We start from the raw sequence: 24,813 nt of genomic DNA on the forward strand, positions 1-24,813 counted from the left end.
GTGTGACCGGAACAAAGCTGGTGTGACAGGCGACCAAGCACAACAGAGGAGAATACACTTCAGGTTGGCAGAGAGTGAGTGAGAGATACACAATCTTAAGAAGTGGTCTTTTACTGAATAAACCAAGTGTTTGAGTCTTTCTGAGCCAAGAGGTTAGGTTCTTTAAAAAAAAAAAAATCTGTGTCCCAAACATAATTGATGGGTTTATTGTGAGCATAGAAAAGAGCAATTCTGTAAAAAAAAAACAACAAAAACCCCCCCAAGCCATTAAATATATTACAGGATGTGAATCTCTTCGCGACATTTAGCCTGACTGTCTGAACAGACTTGTTCTGAGTGCAGTTGTGTCGAAGGCACGTTTCCCTGGCAGCCCTTCATCGAGACCCCGCGGCCTTCTCTGACTCGCCCTTGTCAGTTGGCCTCAATCAGTGTCGGGGGTTATTTCAGGCTACCTGCTGGGTCATGGCTTTCTCCACCCCCCTCCCTCCCCCACCCCCTACACATTCCTTTGATCTCTGGCTTTCATGTCAAGATTGTCGCCGGAGTTTTAGAACGAGTCCAGCCAGGCGACCGGGATTTTCATTTGAGCCCGCGTGACGACGTCTTTAACGGCGAATGTTTTAGCACTCGCCGAGCCGTCGCTATCTAAATCTGATGCTAATTTATGCTCGCTCAATGTTTACTTCCTCGAGAGTTGGCACCACCACCACACTCGCGCTCACACGTCACGACGTGTCTGGGATTGAAGAGGGGGGGGGGATTGTTATTCCCCATTAGGCAAAGCTATACAATAATTCATACTCTCCTCCTTAACAAGCTCTCTCAACTGAACGAATCCTCCATTTTTTCCCCTGGATTATTTATCATTATTCCATCAGTTTTTTTTGTTTTTTTTTTACAAAGGGAATAATAATCATGTCTGTGACCAGCTTCACTAAATCACTAAAAAGAGAATCTGATGAAGCAGCCAATAATGAAGGCATAAACGCGGCGTCTGAACCCGTTCAATTGTTGTCGTCCTCACTGATGCTTCTGCTGGCCTTCTGCTCACCCAGCCTTCTACAGAGCTTTTAAATGGCCTCCTGGAGGCTACACACACACACACACACACACACACACACACACACACACACACACACACACACACACACGTTTGTCCCGACGCACGCACAAGCGTGCGTCGGGACAAACGTGTGTGTGTGTGTGTGTGTGTTGCCCGAGGAACGGTTGATGGATTTGCTGCTTGACTGCTCACACAGATTGGTGCCTGCTGCGATGGCAGCCTTGAACTGAAATTGCGCGCACACACACGCACACACGCACACACGCACACACACACACACACACACTATATGAATACAGTCTCCATCCTGTCTTTCTTCTTCTATCATGATTCATTTCTCCTGCCTCCTTTTCTTACCTCTCGAACAATTTCAATCACATCTCCAGCTCAGCTTGTTTGATTAGCGTTCCCGGCTGAAAAGCGCTATATTCTCACGAATCCTGTTTAAAAAAAACAACTATTGTACACGTGAACATGCGGTCACCTTATTTCATGCAATTTGTTCTTTTTAATAAGAAGCTATTTTGGATGAATACAGGGAAGCAAGTGATCTTGATTCAGGGAAAAAAAAACCAAAGCATGACTCCCAATTAGGCACATAAATGAGCTTTTTTTTTTTTTTCTTGAGTTGAGTTTCGCTGCTTTGTTGAAGCTGTTGAGTTTGTATCTTCTTCCAAAGCACAATCAGGGAGAACCAGTAAGGTCCAGGACGTCTGGGATTCTTTATAATAAAGCTTTTTTTTTTTGTATTTGTCCAGTGGGAAAGTCTTTGACACGAGGGAGTTGTGCTTCTTTATGATGCAGACAGAATTCCAAATTATAATGTCGACACTATTCCAAAAAACTGAGTGTTTTTCTATCTTTCTTGTCGGTTTTTCCGTTTCTATTCCTCAAACATCTCCGGCCTCCAGAGACACCAACCGCTAGCAATATTTGTGATCTCACGCAGTCATGCGGGTCAGTTTTATACTGGTGTCACAAAGAAAGAATAAACTTATTCAACATGTTTTTTTTTATGGAGTTTGAATCTTCTGGGGATTTAAGTTGAAGAAACCTGCGACTTCCCATCATGTATTCAATGAGTCCACGAGGTAACCCTTCAAATATCAAAATCAAAACACATTTCACTGTGGTATGAGCGTAATGGTACATTAGATTTTTGGAGTAATTCTCCAACAAGTCAAACAATTTAACTCTATTATGTAATAACACTGGCTTTTTATAGTAAACAGCCTGGATGCAATAAATAATACATTTTCTCTCATTCTGTAATTGATACATGTTAAGGTGGTCTTAGAAAACCTGGTACTTCATTCTTCTTAATGAAAATGTAACGGTGTGTTGAATTATGTGAAAACCGTCTCAAAGGATCTTTGCCATTCGTAGAAATGTGTCACAATTTTATCTTCTCTTATTCGTTCCTGTTTTTCGTGTATCTGCAGTCTGGTGGACACACATGCACACAAAATAGGAGAAAAAGAAAACTCTCGATCCCTTCGGGGGAATGACCTCTGTATTTAAACACTATATTCATAGTTCACATAAACTCACCATGGAACAGATATTTGTCATCGGTTTATTTCACCACCTATAGCGCCATTAAATTAGAGAAACAAATAGACTGATGGTATGACTTCAAATCTAACAAGTCTAACATTACATTCTGCGTTTCTCTGTTCGGCAAGAGGTTTTGAATCTCCTTTCATTTGCATTATCTCTCAACATCCAGTTTGCTGTGACAGTTATGTACATGCTTTTATTGCCATAGCTGCTGAAATGTCTGTCAGATAAGCTTTATTATGCCTGGAGGAAGTTTTATTGATGAGGCTGAATGCACTCTGGCTGCAGATCACCTCAGGCGGGGCTAAAACTACAGTGAAGACAACAATCAATACAAGCATCTGTGTTTTAAATGCGCATCATTCTAATTATACTCAACAAGAGACGACACGACCGCTAATACAATGAAATCTCAGAGATAATAGACTCTTAATTGTAACGTTTCCATAATGTGAATGTATTGCATACGGTCCTGAATGTGCATTTACATGAACTCTAATTGTATCCATCCCGGCTCACATCTCAAATACACACTTAAGGGTAATTTTTATGTTCACCAATTTGCCCTGAATATATATTTGTGTGTGTGTGTGTGTGTGTGTGTGTGTGTGTGTGTGTGTGTGTGTGTGTGTGTGTGTGTGTGTGTGTGTGTGTGTGTGTGTGTGTGTGTGTGTGTGTACCAAACAAGTGAACTGAGAACCTGCAAACTGTACAGAAAAGCCCAGAATTAAATGCAAAATAAAACATTAACCAACTTGTATATTCGACTTTAATTAAGAGGAGCACTTCTCTAGATCAAGTTAATATGCTGGCAAATATTTTCTTCATTAACATTTAACAATTTAGCCATGAGTTGTCTGAAGAAGTGATACTGAAGCAAACAGGAGCCAAAACGGCAGAGTACCGAGTAGTTATTGACATTTTGTCCTTCGCGAGGAGCCTCTGACTTCTTCTGGAGGAGGTGACTTCTCTCATCTCCTTCAGCTTAAAATCTGTGGTCGGCTTTTGTCCAAAGTTCAAAACAAAGTGAGATTGAGATTAAAAGGTGACCGTTTGATGCAGCTCCAAATATCTCTAAACATGATGTGGTATTCATAGAATTAAGCTGACGGCCGACATTTGAAGGCGTGTTGCTTGCGTCGAGTCCATTCATGATGGAGACATCATCGGAGCGAGGACGGTGATGAAGCAACACAGATAAGACGTCTCCCGGTTCTGGACGATCACACACAGTTGCAGTTTTTATAAGGGAACAGCCTGTTTCTGCACGGATTACTGGGAAAAAACTGAGGTGGAGATGCCAGACAGATGGTGATAGCAGACATTTTCTAGACTTCTATCTGGGTCTCTCTCTTTTTTTTTTTTTGTTTCTTTAAGTCCCTTGTTGCCTTTAAAGCGTCTTTTGATGTTTAACTAAAGAGAAGCACGAGTCCTGTGGGTGAGTCGGCAGCAGAGGAGGCTCATTAGTATTATTGATTTCATTCCAAGAGATCCAGACTGCGGAGCAGCTACAGTGTGTCCCTCTTTATTCATCTGACAAATGGACGACTTTCTGAATGGACAAATGGGGCCAAAACCTAAACCGGGCTTGTGATGTAGTAAACAGGCAGGTTGGTACATCAGTGACACCTCCACACGTCTTCACTTTTTCTTCTTTTTGTTTTTTTTATTGATTACTTTTATCTGCCGAGTTTCATTTTGTACAGTAACAAACCCCGGCAGTGTAAACAATAATCCAGAAGTCTCTGTTTCAGACCTGCAACAAGCCATTAAAGACTGCGGCGGTGCGGTTCGTCGGCAGTTTCTCTTTCTCTGTACTGCGAAGATCCGGGATGAGCTTTGTGGTCGTGGCCTCAACTCTGTGTTTGCGGAGTGAAAATTATCGATGTGCTCACAGATGGCAGAACATCCATGGGGTCGCTTCTCGTGTTAACGTATGTATATTTGGTTACAGACGTTGTTGTCGAGGTTAAACGTTGTCAAACCGCTTTGCTTTTTCCTGCCAGGTAACGCGACGTCCGTGATCAGTGATTCTGACATGGCTGTATGCATCAGGGGTGTCAAACACGCCCATATTCCTGGGCAATGTAATTGGACACCGGCCTCTTTGTCTTTCCGTTACCTGCTGCTGTGATTGGAGGGGATTACTATGTAACGTAGGAGTACCCAGACTTTTTTTTTTAACTGAGGAAAATAACTACAAAAAGGGCATTTTATGTGGCACAGATTTTTCTGTACTCACTCTATTTTGTTTCTTTCGATCTGCAGCAGCAGTTTCCTGTGACGAGCCTCGTTTTCTTGAGAAGCCACCTTGTTAAAGCTCCTCCTGGACTTTGCACACCACCGACAAAAAGAAAACCAGCTTCAACGTGATAAAAGTCACATATTTAACACATTGACCATCAACGCGAAACCTTTTGAGATTCATAACTGACAGACAAGGTCAAATAGACCTGAAACGGATTGTAACTGAGGGTGAAATGCAGCTTCTATGAACCGACGGACTATGTAAAGAATCCATGTTGATCTAAAACTTGAAATAACTTGCAGAAAAAGCCACAGTTCAGACGTAACAATACAAACACATTCAAGTCAGCAGTTGATCAAAGATCAGATTCTCTTTGTGTCACGACTCTTTTAGAACAAGTTTTCATCCATATGGTTCCTCCCCTCAGCGGGTCGGCCCGCATCAACGCTGTGAGGCGAGCAGGAAATCAAGCTGAGAGGACGAGAGGTTTGTTTTCACTCATCATCAGTGACGAATCAGAGGATTTCTTATAGCTGTAGACAAAAGAAGGATCTCAGTTTATGTTATGTTTCATCGGCCGTCTTGTTATCCGACGTTTGGAGAAGTTACTCCCGCGGGCGTTCAATAAATACAACCGCAGCCTTTTTTCTTTCTTTCTTTTTTTTTTTTATGGCGTTCCATATCAACCCTTCATTTGCCAACAGATAAAACTGACTGCTCACATGAGGCGCGTTTGTTTCCCTCCCTGATCTGTTTGTCTTTTCTAAACAGCAACCCAGTGAATTTAAAGGGGAAGCGTGAAAGTCTATTTCCCTTTTAAACTCTCGCTGGGATTTACAGTGGAGTGCTCTCCAGCCTGTTTTACTCTGGCAACGTAAACATTATGCGCAGAGGAGGAAGCGCGATGAAAGGAGACGGGCATCACGTCTGGCTCGCGTTCCTCCCCGCTCTTCTCGGGGAGGAAGCCATCAGCCGTCAGAAATAATCTAATGCTGTCGCCCGGTGCCAAATTAAGAATGCACCGCCAGCTGGTGGAGACTGACGGAGCAGCTTTTAGCTGCTGCGTTTCTGGGATGTTTAGCTGAAGTTTGGACATGCAAACTTCGCCCAGAGTGGACGGGGTTGGATGACTTGACGAGTCTTTAAACACGCTTGGCCACGTTGTCAAAAGTAGTACCGCTAATGACAATTATCCATAAAAGGCCTGTGTCCAGAGTGTGAACGGTCTCAGATTTAAGCCTCATTACCAAATAATTACATTTGATATACTAGACAACATGATTTGTCATTCAAGCTGTTATATTATATTCAATGTTGTTATAGGTCGGGACAAGTCTTGAACCTCAGTGTGAGGTACTCATGTTCCAGTCCCAGAAGTAGGCTTAAAGTTTAGTCAACGTTTTTAGTTGTGATGCTTTGCTGTGGAACGCCACCATTAAAGGAAGCTACTTTACCAAACGGTAAATGGATTTCACTAATATAGTGTTTTTCCCGCGCTTCAGCACTTTCCACCGTTAATCACCCATATTCACACGCCGATAAAGACTGGGTTCATCCATTGGGAGCAGTTTGTGGCTCAGTGTATTGCTTAAGACAACAGTTTCAATCTACAGCAGTAAATCAGAAAATTTATTTTTTACCAGTGATGAGCGATAACACCATCATCTTAATTAATGGCACCAAGATCTAAGATCTGATACCGACACAGATACTTAGTATAATGTATGAAGGTGAACTTATGTGGTTGGAGGACAGAGTTTAAGATATTTTCTTCAAAGTGCTCATCCATTGGGTCACTTTGGAGCTGAGTGTCTTGCTCAAGGATACGGACAGAAGGGGGATTGAACCTGCAACTTTTTGATTGAGAAAGACCACTCTACCAACCGAGCCCAATCAAAAGATTTCTGGTTTGCAATATTTAAGTTAAAGCATCACATTTAACATGTATATTATTTAAAATAATAAAAACACACAATCTACTGTGGCCATTCTTTTTTTTCTAAAAAAAACAGCAGAACCAGTTATCACATCCTATTTGTTTGAAGTGAAAACATCGGTTTTCAAGTTTCGTTCCAGACGAGTTTCGTGTTTACAATGTTTTGAAAATGATCAACAATCTCGTTAGCGTTCCAGGTAAAGAGTTGGCGCTGTATGTTTGTTTTTGTAATTAAATGACAAACACGCAGCAGAGAACAACACTCTCTAAACATCAACAACGGGAGAACACAGATATTTATAATGACAAACAACAAAGTTGGATTGATATTACAGGGACTCAACTATAAAACTACCAAGACGCAGGAGAATATGAACTGGGAATCATGACATTCTGAAGGAAACGTTGTTATTGTCCATCAGATGAACAATTTACTGTGACTGTGATGCACAGCAGCAGCTTCAAGGAAACGTCTTCATAAAGTATTGTTTTCACTACACGACGACAGAGTTGGTGCGTTTTCAAAAAGTTCTAACTCGAGAGCCATTTTAGAAAAGTTTTGAAATGTTTTGTGTTTTCACTCGAACATGTAGCTCCGTAAACAGGCCTTCAGTCCAAACCAATACTGACAGAGAGTCGAGCCGTGGTGAGCCTGTATACAAATTCTAAAACAATATAATAATAATAATAGTAACAAAATCCACAAACTACCAGAAATGATTCAAGCTCACCGACTTTTATAGAAGAGTTTATCCATGCAGCATTAATGATCTTCCGGAAAAAAGAATCTTCTGATTGAACACGTCTGGACATCTTTAGTTCACGAGAAGGAAATCCCACCACAGGGAATAAAAAAAACAAAACGTCTTTAATTCTACTTTTAAATGTCTTATCAATGTTCACATAGCTGTATTATTGTAGTATTTATGTGACACATCATGCTGCCGGCGAGTCTGACTCACTCATTAATTTGAGTTAAAGTTACATGAAGTTATGGGGGTAAGATGGTAAAACTTCTTAATGACAACGAGAAAAAGAAACACGGCTGAGATAAACCACCAACATTCACACAGCAGCCGTACCGGTTTCCTCGCTGTGAGCTAACGCTAACGTCACGCTGTCCGGAGAGCCCAGTCATTTATAAATATCCCCACGGGTAAGTTCATTTGTTTGTTTAATTTCATTTTGAACATGATAAAAACAAAAACAAAAAGAGTTTAGCGGAAAAGAAAATTGGAACGTCATCAGCTTCAGCTAATGCTAAAGCTAACAAAAGAGTCAGCGGCTCTTCAGCCCTTGAACTCTTTCTACTATGGATGTCATGATTGGATCAGAGCCAATCTGAGTATTTTATTAATGATATAATCTGCAAATTGAAATAATGAGCTCAAACAGTTTTTGTTCTTTTTTTTTAAATGTAATGCCAGTTGCTGTAAAGTGCAACACTGCAGCTGCAATGTTAGTGGGGTGGAATTATTTTCTAGTGGAAAACGAGAAAAGTGCAACAGCCTTCATAAAATGTACACTATGACGTTTCTCGAGGCGCGAACATCAGAGTTTCAGTAATTAAAACCAATCCGAACAGAAAGAAGCAACACGAGCTGCAACAAACCGGATCAATTATTTTCTTTGGACAATCGCCCATCTCCAATGATCACAATCTGTTTTGAATATGCGTATAAAGCTGCTTAATGCACTTTTTAGTGGGTGTCTCATATGATTAATTCGTTTTTTCCCCCCCACTTCATTTACTGGTGACAGTTCAGGTGAAGCTGTGAACACACCTTTGAAACACCAGAGAGCTTTTGTTATACGACTGCACTTAAGAGTTGTTGTTTTTTTTAAAATCTTGTGACGGATTAAAAGTTAAAACAAGCCGTCACATCACTCTGGAAAATTCCGGAAGTTTGTTTTACAACAGTTTCGGCAAAACAAATCTTATGTGAATGAAGCTTTTTGAGGCAGATACATTGGATTCTCAGGGAAAACCAAAATGCTCATTGCCTGAAGTCTTGTTTTGAACGCCATCCTTTTTCACCAGTGACAAATTAAAGTCCTCATAGCAGTTGTTAGAGTAACATGTTACTTTAGCTGCATAAGCATGATCGTAAAACCACTTTCTCCTCAGTCCTCGTTCTTTCCACATCCTCTGCATAAAACCTGTTGTACCTATTTAGGACATGCAGCCTTCACTTTCTCTTTTTTTCTGTGTCAACATTGCATAAGTAACACAGATAAGACTCACAGAATAGCCTTTGTCAGATCTCAGGGCTGCGGCAGGGAGCTTCGGTGTCTGTGTGTGTGTGTTTGTGTGCGATAAAATCACGCAGCACAACTGAGGGAAATGAAAGACTCGCGGCCTTGACAAAGCGATCCGTGGGTTTGATACGTCCGCCGGGCCTCCGACTATCCACACGACAAGCCTACGTACCTTAAAGGGCTGAAGCACAGCCGCACTCCTGGTGGCTTTACAGCGCCTCCGGAGCTCCGGCAGCGGCGCCGCCGAGGTCAAGAGGAAGACTGGCTGTGTGTAAATAATGTGTCTTTGCATCACGGCAGTAGGACAGCCAGGTGCAGTTTGTTTCAGACTTGTTATTCTAAAAAAAGATGCGCATACAGTGTGTATATATATATATATATATATATAGAGATAGATAAAGATATAGATAGATATAGCCCTGTCTGTGTGCAGAAGTGCATACGCGCCAAACAATGATTAAATCACTTTTTTCCCCGTGTGCATGTGTGATTTTTTTTTCTTTTTCCAGAGATAATCACATTTATTCCCACAGTCCAAAAACAGACTAATTGAGTTGAATTGAGGTTAATTAGTGACTCTAAATTGAACATATATGTGAATGTGGGCGTGTCTGTCTTGCTGTAATGATGCCTATTGTTAGCTGGGATCGGCGCCGGCGCCACACGACCCTCGACTGGTTCCAATGGGATAAAAGATGGTTGGGTGAACCAATGGACAACCTTAAGAGTTGAATGTTTTCTTTTGCAGTGAGAAAACTGGTGAATTAATGTTTGAAACCGTATGAGTGTAAACCCAAAGAGTTTATCTTGAGAGAAAAGAAACTCATTGTAAAAAAGAAACTGTATTTCACATAAAGTATGTGATAAAGTCCCTTCATTTTTATTAATTTTTTTTGTTGGAGGGGGTAGTTGTCCAGGGTGAGCTGGAGGTAGTGAGGGATCGCTGGCCTATAGCAGAGGTCTGCATTGCTATTATTTCTGTGTAGACACTCTCCTGTTTCTCACAAAAGCAGTGCACACTGTGTTATTGTCTGATTGTTGGGTTTTCCTCCATGTGCACTTTGAAGAACGGTCCAGGGTCCATCTGTGCTCCCCGGTGCTGCCGGGTTTGGACTCCTGTCACCATTAATTAACCAGCCGGAATCGAACATGCGGGGGGACAAGCGACGGACAATAGACAGTTGTAGCTTTTCGTCATGTGGCAATCGCTTTCTGCCGCAAAACTGAATTGATCGGTGGCTATAGACAAAGGAGCGGGTGGCTTTGAGCCAGGCAGGCCAGGGCGAAGATAAACTTCAGCCAGCCAGCAGAGACAAGGAGTAACCAAGTGTGAAGATGGTGGGTTGGGGGTGGGGGGGGGGTGAGAGAGAGGAGCAGGTAAATATAGGCTCTGAAAATAACCGAACTGAGAGAAAAGGTGCAGAATTACAGCCGTATTACGGGACTGTGAAGTAAAGATGTGGAGGCCATCTGGGCTCAGTTCATCTGTCATCTTATCATCTGCCTTCAGCTCACTGGTTCTGCCCTCCACTTGGCAGAGCTTTCTGCTGCACAGCTGGCTTTACAATCTCTCCCGTCTCCCTCTCAATCACAGGCGAGAGCGCCGAGGAGTGTGCACGTGTGCGGTTTTATGTACCTCCCCGCGTTCACGCTGCGCGCGGAGCTTTTGAAATGCGCAGCACTTTGACAGCCTGTATCAACGCGCTGCAGCCAGTCAGACTGCATCAGACTCATTAAGCCATTTAAGCTGCGAACACGACGCCGGTTTGTCACACGTCAGGACTCATCATCAGATCGGTAGATTCCCTATCTGTGGCTCAGTCGGCTGAGCGTCTCTTCCCACGGTTGATGGTTCAATCCCACATGTCACCCTGCACACACACTCTGAACCCCGAGTTGGCCACATTGCGGGTTGGTGAATGTGTGACAGTGGGTTAATAGGATTAATAATGAAAAGCACTTTAGGAATACATAATTGAAATCCTTTCAGTTTTTCACTAAATGTGTATAGTGTGTGTGTATAGTTCAGAAATACATGCAGTATAACTATATTTTTACTCTCACTTATATGATTTTGTTTTATGATATTGTTGCCTATAATTACAGTTTATTAGTTTAGCCTTTATTTGTCACAACCATAACTATGCAAGCTGTAATATGCAATGAAATGCTTTTGTTCTTGTAAGTAAGCCAGTAAGTAAAATGTGTTCAGATGCCACTTTTCAGAGATAAAGATGATGTCGTGGTTTAAAACATTGATAGCAGAAATATAAAAAGTGAAATAATGCCAGTAGAAATGCGACACAAATTTAATTTGATGTACTGTTCAAAAACAAAACAGAGCATCGTCTGCATAGAGACTGATCTTAGCTCCTGATTAACAACCATGTAAGACAGGGTTCCCCAATTCCCCAAAAGCAATGAATGCTTGGCCGCCACAAGCCAGCCATCCCTGTGGTCACTGTTTTGATACCTTAAAAACCAAAAAGTCTACAGCACTACAGTGACGCCAACCACAAATACAATAGCAGGAACAGTGAAAGCATTTGTTGGTTTTACAGGTCGGCTCTTTATTCTAAAAAGCCTCATAATAGTTTTTACTTTTGACATTTTGAATTTGCACATATTCACAACAAACAAAAAGATCCTGGACCACAGGTGGAGGACCTGTCCATTGGAGGGCTATTTTGGTGCATGAGAACTTTATTTCACACAAAACCTTTCATAGGTGGACTGAATCCTGACGTTTTGTGTTGCGCTGCTGAAACCGTGTCAGCTGACCTGGAGCATGTGTGACTCTGTTCACAACAACACGAGCGCCAACAGGGAGCCCAGCTTGTTCATGGCCACTTCAGGTGCCCTGCGATACACTGTTCAATGAGTACATGATCCAGGGTTATTGGGTAATTGGTCAAGTTAAATGCGCGGTAATAAAGTTGCAGCAAACGGGGATCACATAGCACGTTTATTATGGACGGTTTCTGTGCGTCATTAATAAAATACGAAACCCTGAATCTGAACTTATTCACTTTCCCACAAGCACAGGTGCTGATGGGTTCAGGCATTCAGCAGCGCTCGCGGTGGTGTGTGTGTTTGTGTGTGGTGTGTTAGCCCGGGGCGGTACTGTGGGGAAGGCTATAATAGGTTTCTCGTCCTACATATGTTGTGTAAAGCTCCTTGGAAGTGGGAGAAGTGACGGCGTTTGAAAAGGTGTTTCACAATTGAACCTGTGTCACAATACAAGCATCTTGGTGGCAGGGCAGCCGCAAAGTTTAACCCGCCTGTTTGTAACCACCAAATCTCCACTAGCAGAGTCTCCCGAGAGTCATTAACACCAGAAATCATGACTGCAGACAAATGAAAACAGCCAGAGTTATACGAATGCAAAGAGGAGGTCTGGGTGTAGCTCCAGTGGAAGTCTGGTCTGAAAACAACCATACCATGGTGCACAGTCAAGAAACTAAACACTCCCATAGACAACTGAGCTATATATTGCGAATTGTTCTGACACCGAAAGGCCCTCAATCACATCATACATTTTCCCCAAGCTGCCGAACAAGACGAGGGCAAACGACAACAAAAAATAAGGATTCGTCTTATTGACGCAACTTCCAACCTCTCCTAGGAACAGTGACGCATGCTGTGTTTGGTTAACACGTCACAGGAAGAGGCTTCAACGCTCAATGGAACAGGACCTCAAACTGAGCCTCAAAAACTAGTGTAGAATGTATAACAGTGCTTTACACTTCATACAATGGGAGGCAATGGTGTAGAAAAGGACAACGAAGAAAATACTATATATATATATATATATATATATATATATATATATATATACTATATTAACTATATTAAAGAACTGTTAAATTATACTTGTGTCCAGTAGTCATGGAAACATGATTCTACCATGTTGTTGTGTTCAGTAGTCATGGCAACATGATTCTACCTTGTTGTTGTGTTCAGTAGTCATGGAAACATGATTCTACCTTGTTGTTTTCAGTCGTCATGGAAACATGATTCTACCATGTTGTATTCAGTAGTCATGGAAACATGATTCTACCTTGTGTTCAGTAGCCATGGCAACATGATTCTACCTTCTTGTATTCAATCATCATGGAAACATGATTCTATCATGTTGTTGATTTCAGTAGTCATGGCAACATGATTCTCCCTTGTTGTTGTGTTCAGTCGTCATGGAAACATGATTCTACCATGTTGTTGTGTTCAGTAGTCATGGAAACATGATTGTACCTTGTTGTGTTCAGTCGTGATGGCAACATGATTCTACCGTGTTGTTGTGTTCAGTCGTGATGGCAACATGATTCTACCGTGTTGTTGTGTTCAGTCGTCATGGCAACATGATGCTCCTCTCAGAGTAAAGGGACGAGTGTTTCTGCTTCAGGTATGAATTGTGGAGATCTTTAGCGACTCAGCTCAGGAGCTGCAAAAAAGACGTCTTCTACCTTCTAGTCCAGATATGACTCAGTTGTGCTCCTTCCCAGTTTCACCTGCAGTTTGAAGCTACGCTCACATGTTTACTATAGTAGTATTAATATGCACTGAATTATTTTATTTGCATTTTTGATATACCAGACATCTGTTGTGGAACAGACGAGTCGCCTCAGCTTCCAACAGCAGTGCTGTATGTCATGCTGTAACGCATGTGGAGTTATTTATTTATTTATTTTTACCAGAGACGAACTCCCCAACAGCTGATGCATGTGTGAAGGACTCAGAAAGCAGCTGGAAAAATGCTCAGTTGGGCCACATCAGTAACGATCCCCTACAAGGACAGAACACTTCTGAAGCTCGTCACATCTTGTGTTTGGTCCGTCCACATCTGTGCCGCGATCGCACTTCAATCAAACCTCAACCCAGTTTGTGTGGTTGTTCGGAGCCCACCAGAGATCAGATGGCAGCGTTCACACATCCACAAATAGGCAGCATGAAGGCAGCAGGTTTTTTTTTTTGTTTGCATCGGATCTGAACGAGCAACAGTGAAAACACACTCCCAACACCAAACCCCCCGAGCTCGCCGTAGTAGTTAATAGCATTCAATCATTTAGCTTGTTGTCATTGTTGATTTGTCAGTATTTCACCTAATTCAGAGTTGTGCCACTCTACTCATACGACGACATGGATGAGCTATAGAATTATTATTATTTTTTTTTTAATTTCCATGAATTCATAAATTGCCATCACTTCCACCTGCAGTTAGGCAACGTTAAATGTCCAGAATATTTAAATAAAGCAGAAAGTAATCTATTTAACAAAACACACAATATATTTTGATGGCAATATCAGTATGTGTAATAGTGAATATCTTAAAAGTGAAAAGTTGACCTCATCACAGTTAATTCACAAAAATTGTGCAATTGTTTCGAAAGTGCTGAATGAATAGAGAGCCATAATTATTTAATATAAACCACCAACGTTAATGTGGTTCTGCTTCTGAAACTGCTGGTGGGAACTGCACATGTGATGGGGAAACCAATAAAGATCACTGCAGGTGTGAATGTGGGGCAAGAGAAAGAACAAGCATATATAAGTATTACTGCAATAACATCATCTCACGTTTACCTGATGGGATGCTGCACTGGTCAGAATATATTTTAAAAGTTTGAATGGTAATAAGATAATCAAAGAATCACATGTAATATCTGGACATCATTCACATTGAACTAGTGAACTTTTATCAATACAGTTGAAAAAATTAAATATAATCTTGAAAACAGAAAGTGGACAATAGTGGGAGTGGGGCATGTAGCCCCCCTCTCTCTCTCTGCGTCCCAGTCTGATTCGGCCTGGTTGTTATTCTCTTCATGTCCGACGTGTCTTGGTGCGTAAATCAGCATGAGTCATAAAACCTCCTGAACAGCAGCAGCGGCGGTGGCGGTGGAAGGCCTGGTTTTCTCCTCGCTGACTAACATCAAAATTTACACCTGATTAACACTGGACTTCCTGGCGAGGCGAGAGAAACCTCCCGCAGAGCTCGCTGTTGGTGCACACAACCATGCAGCCTGCTTTCATTACCCATCACGAGTGCAGGCGCGTCCACCCCGGCCGACTTCTCCTGTATCGGGCCTATTGATTTCCCTCCGCGTCTGGATCGTTTTCAGTCGTTGCTCATCTCGGTTATGAATGTGCCGGACGTGCAAATCAGCCAGCAAACATCCAGTCAACCTTACTCGGAATGTACCCGCCGAGATGACCCGAGTCTGAATCTATTAGCATCAAACATTTGGAATTAGTCACGTTGAGACACGCGTACGCAGGATTTAACAGAGACAACAAGAAGCCCGCAGACAGTGGAGATTACAGAGCGGTAACATGAAAATTATTCCCTCTAATATACACTGTGGTAGGATGATAGGCTGTGTGTGTGTGTGTGTGTGTGTGTGTGTGTGTGTGTGTGTGTGTGTGTGTGTGTGTGTGTGTGTGTGTGTGTGTGTGTGTGTGTGTGTGTGTGGCAGCAAAATAACGATTGGTATGTGGATGAGGCTGTCAGAGCAAGAACTTAAAAAAAAAAAAAAATGTGTCTGTATGGTTGGTGTAAGAAGTGTGGGTGAGACAATGTGTGAGTGTGTGTGTGTGTTGCTTTCCATGGGGGATATAGCCAGTGGATCGCTCGCAGCATCTCTAGTCCCAGCGTCCCTGTGGGTGTATGTGTGTGTGTGTGTGTGTGTGTGTGTGTGTGTGTGTGTGTGTGTGTGTGTGGTGTTCAGTAGATTGGGCTGCAGAGTGAATGGGCTCATTAGCGGTAGCAGAGTAACACATGGCCTGGGGCACACACAGACACACTTTTTGTCTCTCACACTATCGCTGTCTGTCTCACACACACACACACACACACACACACACACACACACACACACACACACACACACACACACACACACACACACACACACACACACACACACACACACACACACACACACACACACACACACACACACACACACACACACACACACACACACACACACACACACACACTCACACACACACACCAGACTTGCATACTAATGTCCTTGGATTGTGAACACAACGGCTCTCATTTATAAAAGATTCTTCGCTCCTCGTGCACCAGTCTGGGCTTTACAACACATTCCAAGCAGAAAAAGATGAACTTATGAAAAATTGATCTCGGTGCCAAACTCAGATGTTTACACAAATTCTGTCCAATGTTCTGGGATGTTACAAACCCAACTCACATTTAATTTTTAGTTTTTTTTCTTTTTTCCCTTCCTGGTGATTAAGTAGGTGACATGTTCCCCCAAGATGTTAACGCCTAACAAGCAGACAATAACGTGTTGCCCACACAGCACTGAATGATAAATGGGAAAAGGCTTGGAATGATGAAAATGGGCTGTACCACCTCCAGAAAAGTTATTATTGATGTCAGTGTTTTATCCACATTATCTGCAGCCTATTAGATTTACCCTTTGTGCAAATTACAAATTAGGGGAAGCAGGAGCCTCTCATTCTTTAACCCATAGCAAGATTGAATTAGCGCACGAGGGATAGCTAATGTGCAATCATTTTGTAGACGGATCATCTGAACAGTGATGACTAAAACATTGGGAGACATTTGTTAGATTACCTCTAAGCCTGTAATTCCGCTGTTTGTGCAACAGAAATGATCTGATTATCGTTTGTCGCAGCTTCTCGAGGATGAAAGTCTTTGAACCGTAACACTGTGTCAGTCACTTCTCCCTCCCAAGCAACCCAGGCTCCCCCCGCTTTCAGCATTTCTGCCGTTTTCAAATCATTCCCGTGTAAATGCGAAACTGAAACCGAAACTTATCTGAAATGAAATACAAAAATGAGGCGTTTTCACTCGAAGAGTTTTGTCATAAATGACGATACCTGAAGTTCTCCACCTGCTGGCAACCCATTTTCAGTTGCATTTGAAATAGGTTTGGATTGAGTTTTTTTTTTTTTTTTAAAGAGTAGCGAGTTAAAGTGGTTTCAATATTAAAATATGAAAATGTAACGTCCAACCTTGCCTCCTCTTTATATCTGCATTGCTGTATTATTTCTTCACTCAAATGAAAGTAAAGCAGAGTTCATCATCTTCTGCTGATTTCTGGTTGTTTTTTTTAAATTTGACTCACTGGTTAGGACAGAGATGTTAGCTGGATGGATGGATGGATGGATGGATGGATGGATGGATGATCACCTTCAGGTTGAAATGGTTAATAAATACATTTGCGATTTCTTCTCTCCCTTTGCTCCTGTCACAGGCTCTATGGCCACCAGAGGGCACTGTCAGAGCGAAATGACAAAGATCAAAGAACTAAATAATTTCTCTGATTTGTTTATATTTTTGGGGCATTTTTGAATAAATAAAATTGGGATTTAAAAATATCACATTACAGACTTCTACCTCTTAATCTGATTTAGCCTAAATATTATCTCTACAAGTTTTTTCTTTTTCTCCTTTCCGCTTTGTCTTTCATGTCATAAAGTTTGAGTTGGTCTCAAGAGCTTGAGGCTGCAAAGATTGTAAAACTCACTGACAGCCTTTTGTTAGCCCCTCACAATGAGCCAACTTTATAAAAAGATTTTAAAAGTCTTCAGTTTTTTTTTTTTTATATTTTACATACTGTATTGTAGGAAGAAAATCAATGTCTGTTCAGCCTTGCGTTAAACATTTCAAGTAGCTAACCCTGATGTCACTGTCAAATCCAGTGCCTTCAGGATATGAGTGTTCACAAATGTCTTTTTTTTTTTTACCACATTTCTGAAAAACTTACTTGTTTTTTAGGGAAACTTATACCAGATCTGCTCAATGTAACTTCCTAATCCAAACACATGTTAATGACTCCAAACTGGTCATATGCGTTCACGTGTGAGTGGGTTACGTAAAGGACCAATGACGTTGGTGCGTCCCGCATTATTTGGACGGAGCAAAACAGATGGACGGATGAATCGATGGATGTATTCATTAACTGTAAATCACTTCTTCTATCCTTGAGAGCCAGAAAAAGAGTAACATTCAAGATCACACATGCACACAAATAAGATAACGAATACACTAATGGATGGATGGATGGTCCAAAGAATTATTAGGCATATTAATGGACCAATTAATGGATTTATGGATGATGCATAGATGATGCATCAATGAAAAAAATGGATGAAAGATGTGAAGAATAACAGATTTTTAGATTAATAGATGGATATTCACTTAAAATTAGAATACTAATATCATATCTCGACGAGGGAGAACTATAAACATCGCATATCGAAGATGTAGTGCGAAATCCGTTAATGGTTCTCCTCAGTGAAGTGGAATGTGTGGATAAACAACAACACGTGCCACATTCAACAGCACTGCACAAGACATTTCGAATACCTAGAAGCCAGATTAAAAAAAGGAAGCCGCACGGCACACTTACATAAATGACACGACGTCAACATGCGAGATTAGAGCTGCAGCTTTTAAAAAGGAGCCCGAAGGAACTCTCACACGCTGACCTTCGCACGTCATGTATGTACAGTACACGGGGCCGAGTGTGTGGGTGTGTCCTCCGGAAACGGTTCCAGCCGTGACCTGTGGTAACCCCCCCCCCCCCAAAAAAAAAACCCAAAACTACAAACTTTTAACTCATAATGGTGTGACGTCCCTGACCTTCACGCCGCTTTCAAAAACCAGCCGGGAAAAGAGAGAGAGAGCAACGCGTCCTCCAGCACTGACCAACAGTTACCTCATCAGTAGCATGCCGACGGGGAAAACGGAACAATTTATTTATAGCTTTGTTTTGTCTGGTGGACGCAGGAAGACGCACACACATGCTTTGACTCCTGCAGGCTGGAAGGACGACGCCGGAGCCGCTCTGTCCACTTTCCTCCCCTCCATTCCTCTCTGACAAAAACTCTCCTAGCAGCCGCAACAACAGACCCGAACCCCCCCCCCCCATATGCAAAAAAAAAAAAACCCCCGGCCATGCCTTTCTTCCTCTCCTCTCCCCTCTGCGGCAGAATAGATATGCAGCACAGATAAATAAATCACAATGTTCCAGCAGAGACCGGCGATTTGTCTTACCTCAGGGCTGTGCCTCTGGCTTTGGTCTTGTCAGACACCTGTCAATACACACACACACACACACACACACCAGCAAAACAATGAGTTCATGTTCACATATGCAGTGTAAAATTTATAGTGGCAGAATGAAAAATAGAGATGGATGTGCTCCAGATTGTCTATAAATACTGTATTTGACTTGTACCCACCTGCAGGATCCACACCCAGAAGGTGAACGCTGGTGCTTTTTACACTTTAAACTGTTTTTTTTGTGCACGTTTTAGTCCCTGTTTACATGAGAAAGATGTGTGTGGAAACTATTGGATGGAGCAATGAAAATGCGACGCCATGGAGGTGAAAGTGTCGGTGGATGAAGTTATCGAGCAGATCGGATTGTAGCTGCAAAACATTCCGACAAAAAATCACTAAAGAAAAAGTCAAAGCTTTGTGAGACGATGAGTCACAAAGTCAAAGCTTTGTGGAAAAGGAACAGATTCCGGCGCTGTTCACACCACAATGTTTTCAAGTGAAAACGATAAACTTCCCGTCTCCATGACAACGGTTGCCGGAAGCCACTGAAAATGCTACTTTTTGGAAAACGGCTCCCAAGGTGGAACTTTTCAAAAGCTCTCAGGCTTTGCCTCGGCATCGAGTTCTTGTTTTTTTTTAATGAAAGCCCAGTATGTTTTTACTCTTTCCTCATGAACCCGGAGCCCGACGGTTTGATCTTGGGCCAATAAAAACATTTGCTTCACTGAGATCTCTGCTCCTCCAACATAATTTAATCATTTAAAATGTTGGCTACAACTTTAATAAGTCATATTTCATAGCAGTTTGGCAGAAATGGTTGACGTCTCATAGAACCATCTAAATCCGTCCACTATGGAGTCAAACACTTCCAACAGGATGAGATCATTTTTTTGTTTGTTTGTGCAATAAATAATATTAAATGTGAATTACCGGTGGATGTTTGACAATACTGTGAGACATCTCAATAAATTAAAATACAATGGAAAAGTTTATTGATTCCCATACGTTCAGCAAAAAGGATGATTGGATATTGACGTGTGGGTGCATCTATACTTTTTGAGGGGTGGGGGTCTCTATCTAAATGTGTGTGAATGTAAAACTGTAAAATATAGTCGATGGCATTCTGTATTACTCTCAATGTATATTCTAGTTTACATAAGACTCGGGAAGAAGGATGATTATAGCAAGTGATTCTTGAATATTGGAAAAAGGGTTACGATTCAATAAATTTTACTTCTCCCAGCCTCTATTGTAGACACGTTGAACTAGATACGCGTGTAAAATATGCATTTCTACAAATATGTATGTTGAGTAAGGTGTGTGTGTCCATTGATTTATTTTGTGTAAATGTAGATTAAATTATAGATTTAGTGTAAACAGATTTGTTTTCTTTTTTTTGTTTTTTTTTTACGTGTATTTTCTGTACGTTTTAACATCCGGAATGATTTTATTTTTTACTTCTACATATTTCAAATTTTTTTACACCAAAAAAAAAATAAAATTGGATTTTAAACTTTCATTTGTCTAATCAAAAATACAGTTTCTTAAAACATAATTTAACATTTAACATGTTTTTTATTTTCCTTTATACAAAGAAGACATACATTTTTCAGTTTATATATTACTAGTGTTAATTTTTCACTTCTTTTTTGTTCTACTAAAGTTTTATTTTATTGCATTTTGTGGATGCATCAATACATTTAGAGGTATTTAAAGGTATCAAAATACTCTTCTCGTCTAGCAGCACAATTATTTCATCACATATTTGTTGATTTCCCTCGACTTCAAAATACAAGTTGTGAAGAAATGAGGAAGTTTGTGAAGATCGTTGCTGGTTTGATGAAGATTAAACACAAAGTGTTAAAATCGGGTCTCAGACAGAAGCTGAGTCGAATCTTTATTGAACCCGTGTGAAAAGCTTCATCGCGGGAGAAACCGACACTCTGCGCCACCAACAGACTGTAAATAAAAGCAAAGAAAGGCTGTAACCTTCAGCTTTCATCCTCTCGGAGCTCTCCGGATGAACCAAAGCCGCGTAAACGATGATATTTGACAGCGTGTTCAGTGTTAATTTGATATTTTGCTGAGCTGCAGTCATCAATGAAAGGAATTAAAGGCCTATTTTATTTAATTTTTTTCCCTGCTGCGAGCTGGGTGGCTTTATCGAGGGAGGCAGATAAAAGGGACTTTAATAACCTTAATAATGGAGCAACAGATTTCTATTTTTCTGCAGCTTTTTAGGAACAAGGTTGTGCGAGTGCTTCAGAAGTGATCGATAAACCTTGAAGCCACACTGGAGCTTTTTCCTCTGCAGCCTCTTAAACCTTCACCTCTCTTCCCTCCATTAGCCGGGAGAATGACAAGAAAACCTCTCTGTTGCCTCTCGTTTCCTCCCCGCCCTCCTCATTGCTTCCCCCTCCCCCCCGGCGGGTGATTAAAGTCTATTCCAGTCTATCACAAAAAAAAAAACAATTCCTCCAAAATATCACCAATTAATTTCTCCTCGAGCATTAAAACCTGACAATTAAAACAAAATTAGTCAAACCAAAAGCGGGGCCTCTCCTCCTTTCTTCCCTTCGCCTCTGGCTCCTTGTTTTGTTCTGGTGCTCTTCTTCCAGGAATCAGGTGATTAACTGGACCAGTGAAGTTCCTGACAGATCGATGCGGCGCTGCAGGCTACAACAACAAACCTCCTCAGATCTTTGGCTTTACGAGACTTTGGTGGGGGGCTCACGGAGCCGATCTGTGTGTGAATAAATTGAGCGAGCCGGTGGCTTTACTCGGATTCAAATGAAGAACAACCCAACAGGCGTTTTTTTTTTTGTTTTTTTCCCTCTCCCCTTATTCACACGATCTCCTCGGTCTCACCCCCCCCGACGAGATTCAGACCTTTAAAGCTCCCAGAGACGACTTTATTCCCCCCAAATCTCCATATCCTCTCCTCTGCCGCGTCTCGTGTGGGTGCGAGACATCACAACGTACCACGGCGTGCCGCGTGATACACTGTTAACAAGGCTTTAAACGCCCCCACACCTCCTCAAACACCGGCCCCGAACAATGAAACCGCGGCTTGTCGCTTCACTTCGCGTAGATTTCTCTCTCTCTCTCTCTGTTTTTTTTTTAAACACCTGAACAATCGAGTTCAAAATGCTGAATTTCTGATGCAACTGTTGCGCCGAGGTTACGGCGCCAAACATACACGCAGTCGCTGGATTTCCCACTTGTGCGAAACAAAGAGATTCTTCAGCCCGAATCTGAGCCTCCGTCTATCGGCTGCCAGCTGGATTTGACACGGTTAGTCCGCTGAAGACTTCATATTCCCTCAAAACCTTCTGACTCCACTAATAAGATTTACAGTTCAGCAGACTAAACCTGCGAAACGGAACACACGGAACTCTGACGACAGTTTTTTTGGAACGCCACTGCAATTTTCTTTTGTTGTCGCGCGGAATACATCTCAGATGTGCCGTCACAAGATTACCAGGAGACTGAACTTTGCGCGGCGCATTCGGGATTTGACAGACGAGAAGCATCAACTCACAATGTGCAATAAATGAGTAAAATAAAAAATAATAAGGGAGAGATGATTTGTGAGAAAACATCCTGAGGTTTGAACTCGAGCTGTCACTTTCACTACTACTTAAGTAAATCTGCTTACATCACATTTTGTGTTTAGTATGTATTTGAAGATGGGTCTTTAATGATGCCAGGCTTTATAGATCCTTTGAGGATTTTTTGGAGTAAATTTTAACATTTTTCCATTTTAACTGACAATTTGTTGCCAACTAATTATCACCTTTTTATCCCAACATGTTATTATTGCGATGAATGGATTTACATTTTAACAACAGGCAAATTAAATATTATGGAATACGAGTGCCATGTGTATGATGCTCAGAATTGTTAAGTTCTCCAGATGCATGAAAGACCAGCGTGCATCCGCCAACATCAATAACCGCTTTCCCTTCCCACCGGCCCCTCGCCCCCCCCGCCTGCCTCGGAGCCCGTACAGTCACTTTAACCCTTTGTATTGGCTGGGTGGCCTCCTGAACCCTCCGATCGATGCGGCTGTCCACCTCACCAGCTCCTATTTGTGGTTTGTGCCGCGTGTCTGCTTTGCTCTGACCCTTTTGTTACGCGTTATCTCTGCCCGCACGTTTATCAGTGGCCCCCGCCGCTTTCGCTTCCTTTCTCTCGCCGCTCATCCGTCGGTAAGCCGCCGGTGACCTTACCCGGCCGCCACTCCGGCTGTGTCGGTAACACGGAGGCCACGGCACCGGACACAGTCCCGGTTCAGAGTCGCTGCTCCCGCCGTTACCCCGACGACCAAACAAAATGTGGCGGCAGCAAGAGCTGGTTGGAAGAACGTGTCGGAATATTCCAGAATCTCGGGTTTTGGTCATTAAAGTGGCGCTCGGTGCAGCGGGTGACCTTCCTGCTGCCCTTCTCGACAAACATCCTCTCATCACTTGTATTTATTTACGAAAACCTTTTCCGCCACTGCAGACTCACACCGACCCAAACAGTGGCATCGAGGTCGCGCCGTAACTACAGGCTTCAGACGGCCAGTTAAAATCTGGTGAAAGGTCACAGCCAGTTAGGGCTGCACAATAATCATCTCAAATGTTTCCTTACCGCAGGAATAACATGTGAGAGGTTCATTCAGGGACAAAAGAAAGAGCACTGTTATTAGGAAGAACAGATCTTTAAACACGAAGGCGTTAACATCGTCTGCATAAACTCATAATTCATATGGGTAAATGCAATTTATGTTTTTAAAGGTGCATTAAAGGTACAATAAGGAAACCTTCCATCTTCTAGATTATCTCCTGGTTTTGTGACGCATCGCTGTAATGAGGTAGCAGACAGATTAAAAGCTGCATTCTGTTGATCCGTTCTGTTTCCAGGATGCCGGTGCTGCTGGCTCGGCACCACGACACGCAGGAACAAACAGAACGGAAGCATTGTTAATGTTGCCGGTGCCACCTGTGCTTTCCCGAGAAACGACTCCACAGCCGGCGCCCGGTCCAAGTCAGAACAAACTTTGCATTGACCAGATGGACTTTTACCATCGGCGGCTGCGATTTGGCGCCGGCCGGGTGCACGCCGCACTGAACCTGCCCTCCGCCAGCCAGCAGACGCTGGAGGCCGGTCCGTTTGTTTCAGAGAGGCTTCAGATCTGATCACGACCTCCAGGTGAGGGGAAGCGCCAGCGAGGAAAGACGGATCTTCTGAGGCCGAGGCGATCCGTCATGGCGGAGCGGGAAGAAAGAAATACGGCGGCATCGAGACAAAGGACGGTCCTGCAGCGGTAATTGGGTTGCAGGTTTTTTTTTTTTTTTTTTTGCTTTTTCTTGTCAGTTTCTAAAGTCATTAGAAGCAGCACTCTCTTTCCCCACTGCATCACTCACTTCCTCTCGTCTTTCCCCTTCCTCTGCCCCTTCTCTCAATTCCCTCCTCGCCTCCGTCTCTTTTCCTCTGTGCCAAAAACATATTCATCATACTCCTCTGCTGCCCTCACAGCGCTGTGGCACAGCATACTAATGACACAGTGTGTGTGTGTGTGTGTGTGTCTGTGTGTGTGTGAGAGAGAGAGAGGGGGAAAGAGAATGTCAGCATGTGTTTATATTTACGTGTTTGCTGGTGTAAATGCTTGTGTGTATAAGTCTGCATGGATACGCTGT

At 42.4% G+C, this 24,813-nt stretch overlaps 1 protein-coding gene across 1 annotated transcript in view; it reads right to left on the bottom strand.

Moving 5' to 3' along the window:
• Positions 1–24,813, bottom strand: part of aff2 (AF4/FMR2 family, member 2) — a gene marked incomplete at both ends in the record, with an annotated part of 160,721 nt that overhangs the window by 26,179 nt on the left and 109,729 nt on the right. Inside the window, one exon of the mRNA XM_080501965.1 lies at positions 19,121–19,158. Within this exon, the coding sequence (XP_080358091.1) occupies positions 19,121–19,158 (38 nt within the window). The remainder of the gene's footprint in view (positions 1–19,120; positions 19,159–24,813) is intronic.

This window comes from Blennius ocellaris (assembly GCF_963422515.1).
Source record: "Blennius ocellaris genome assembly, chromosome: 9".
In the NCBI taxonomy this organism is placed as follows: Eukaryota; Metazoa; Chordata; class Actinopteri; order Blenniiformes; family Blenniidae; genus Blennius; species Blennius ocellaris.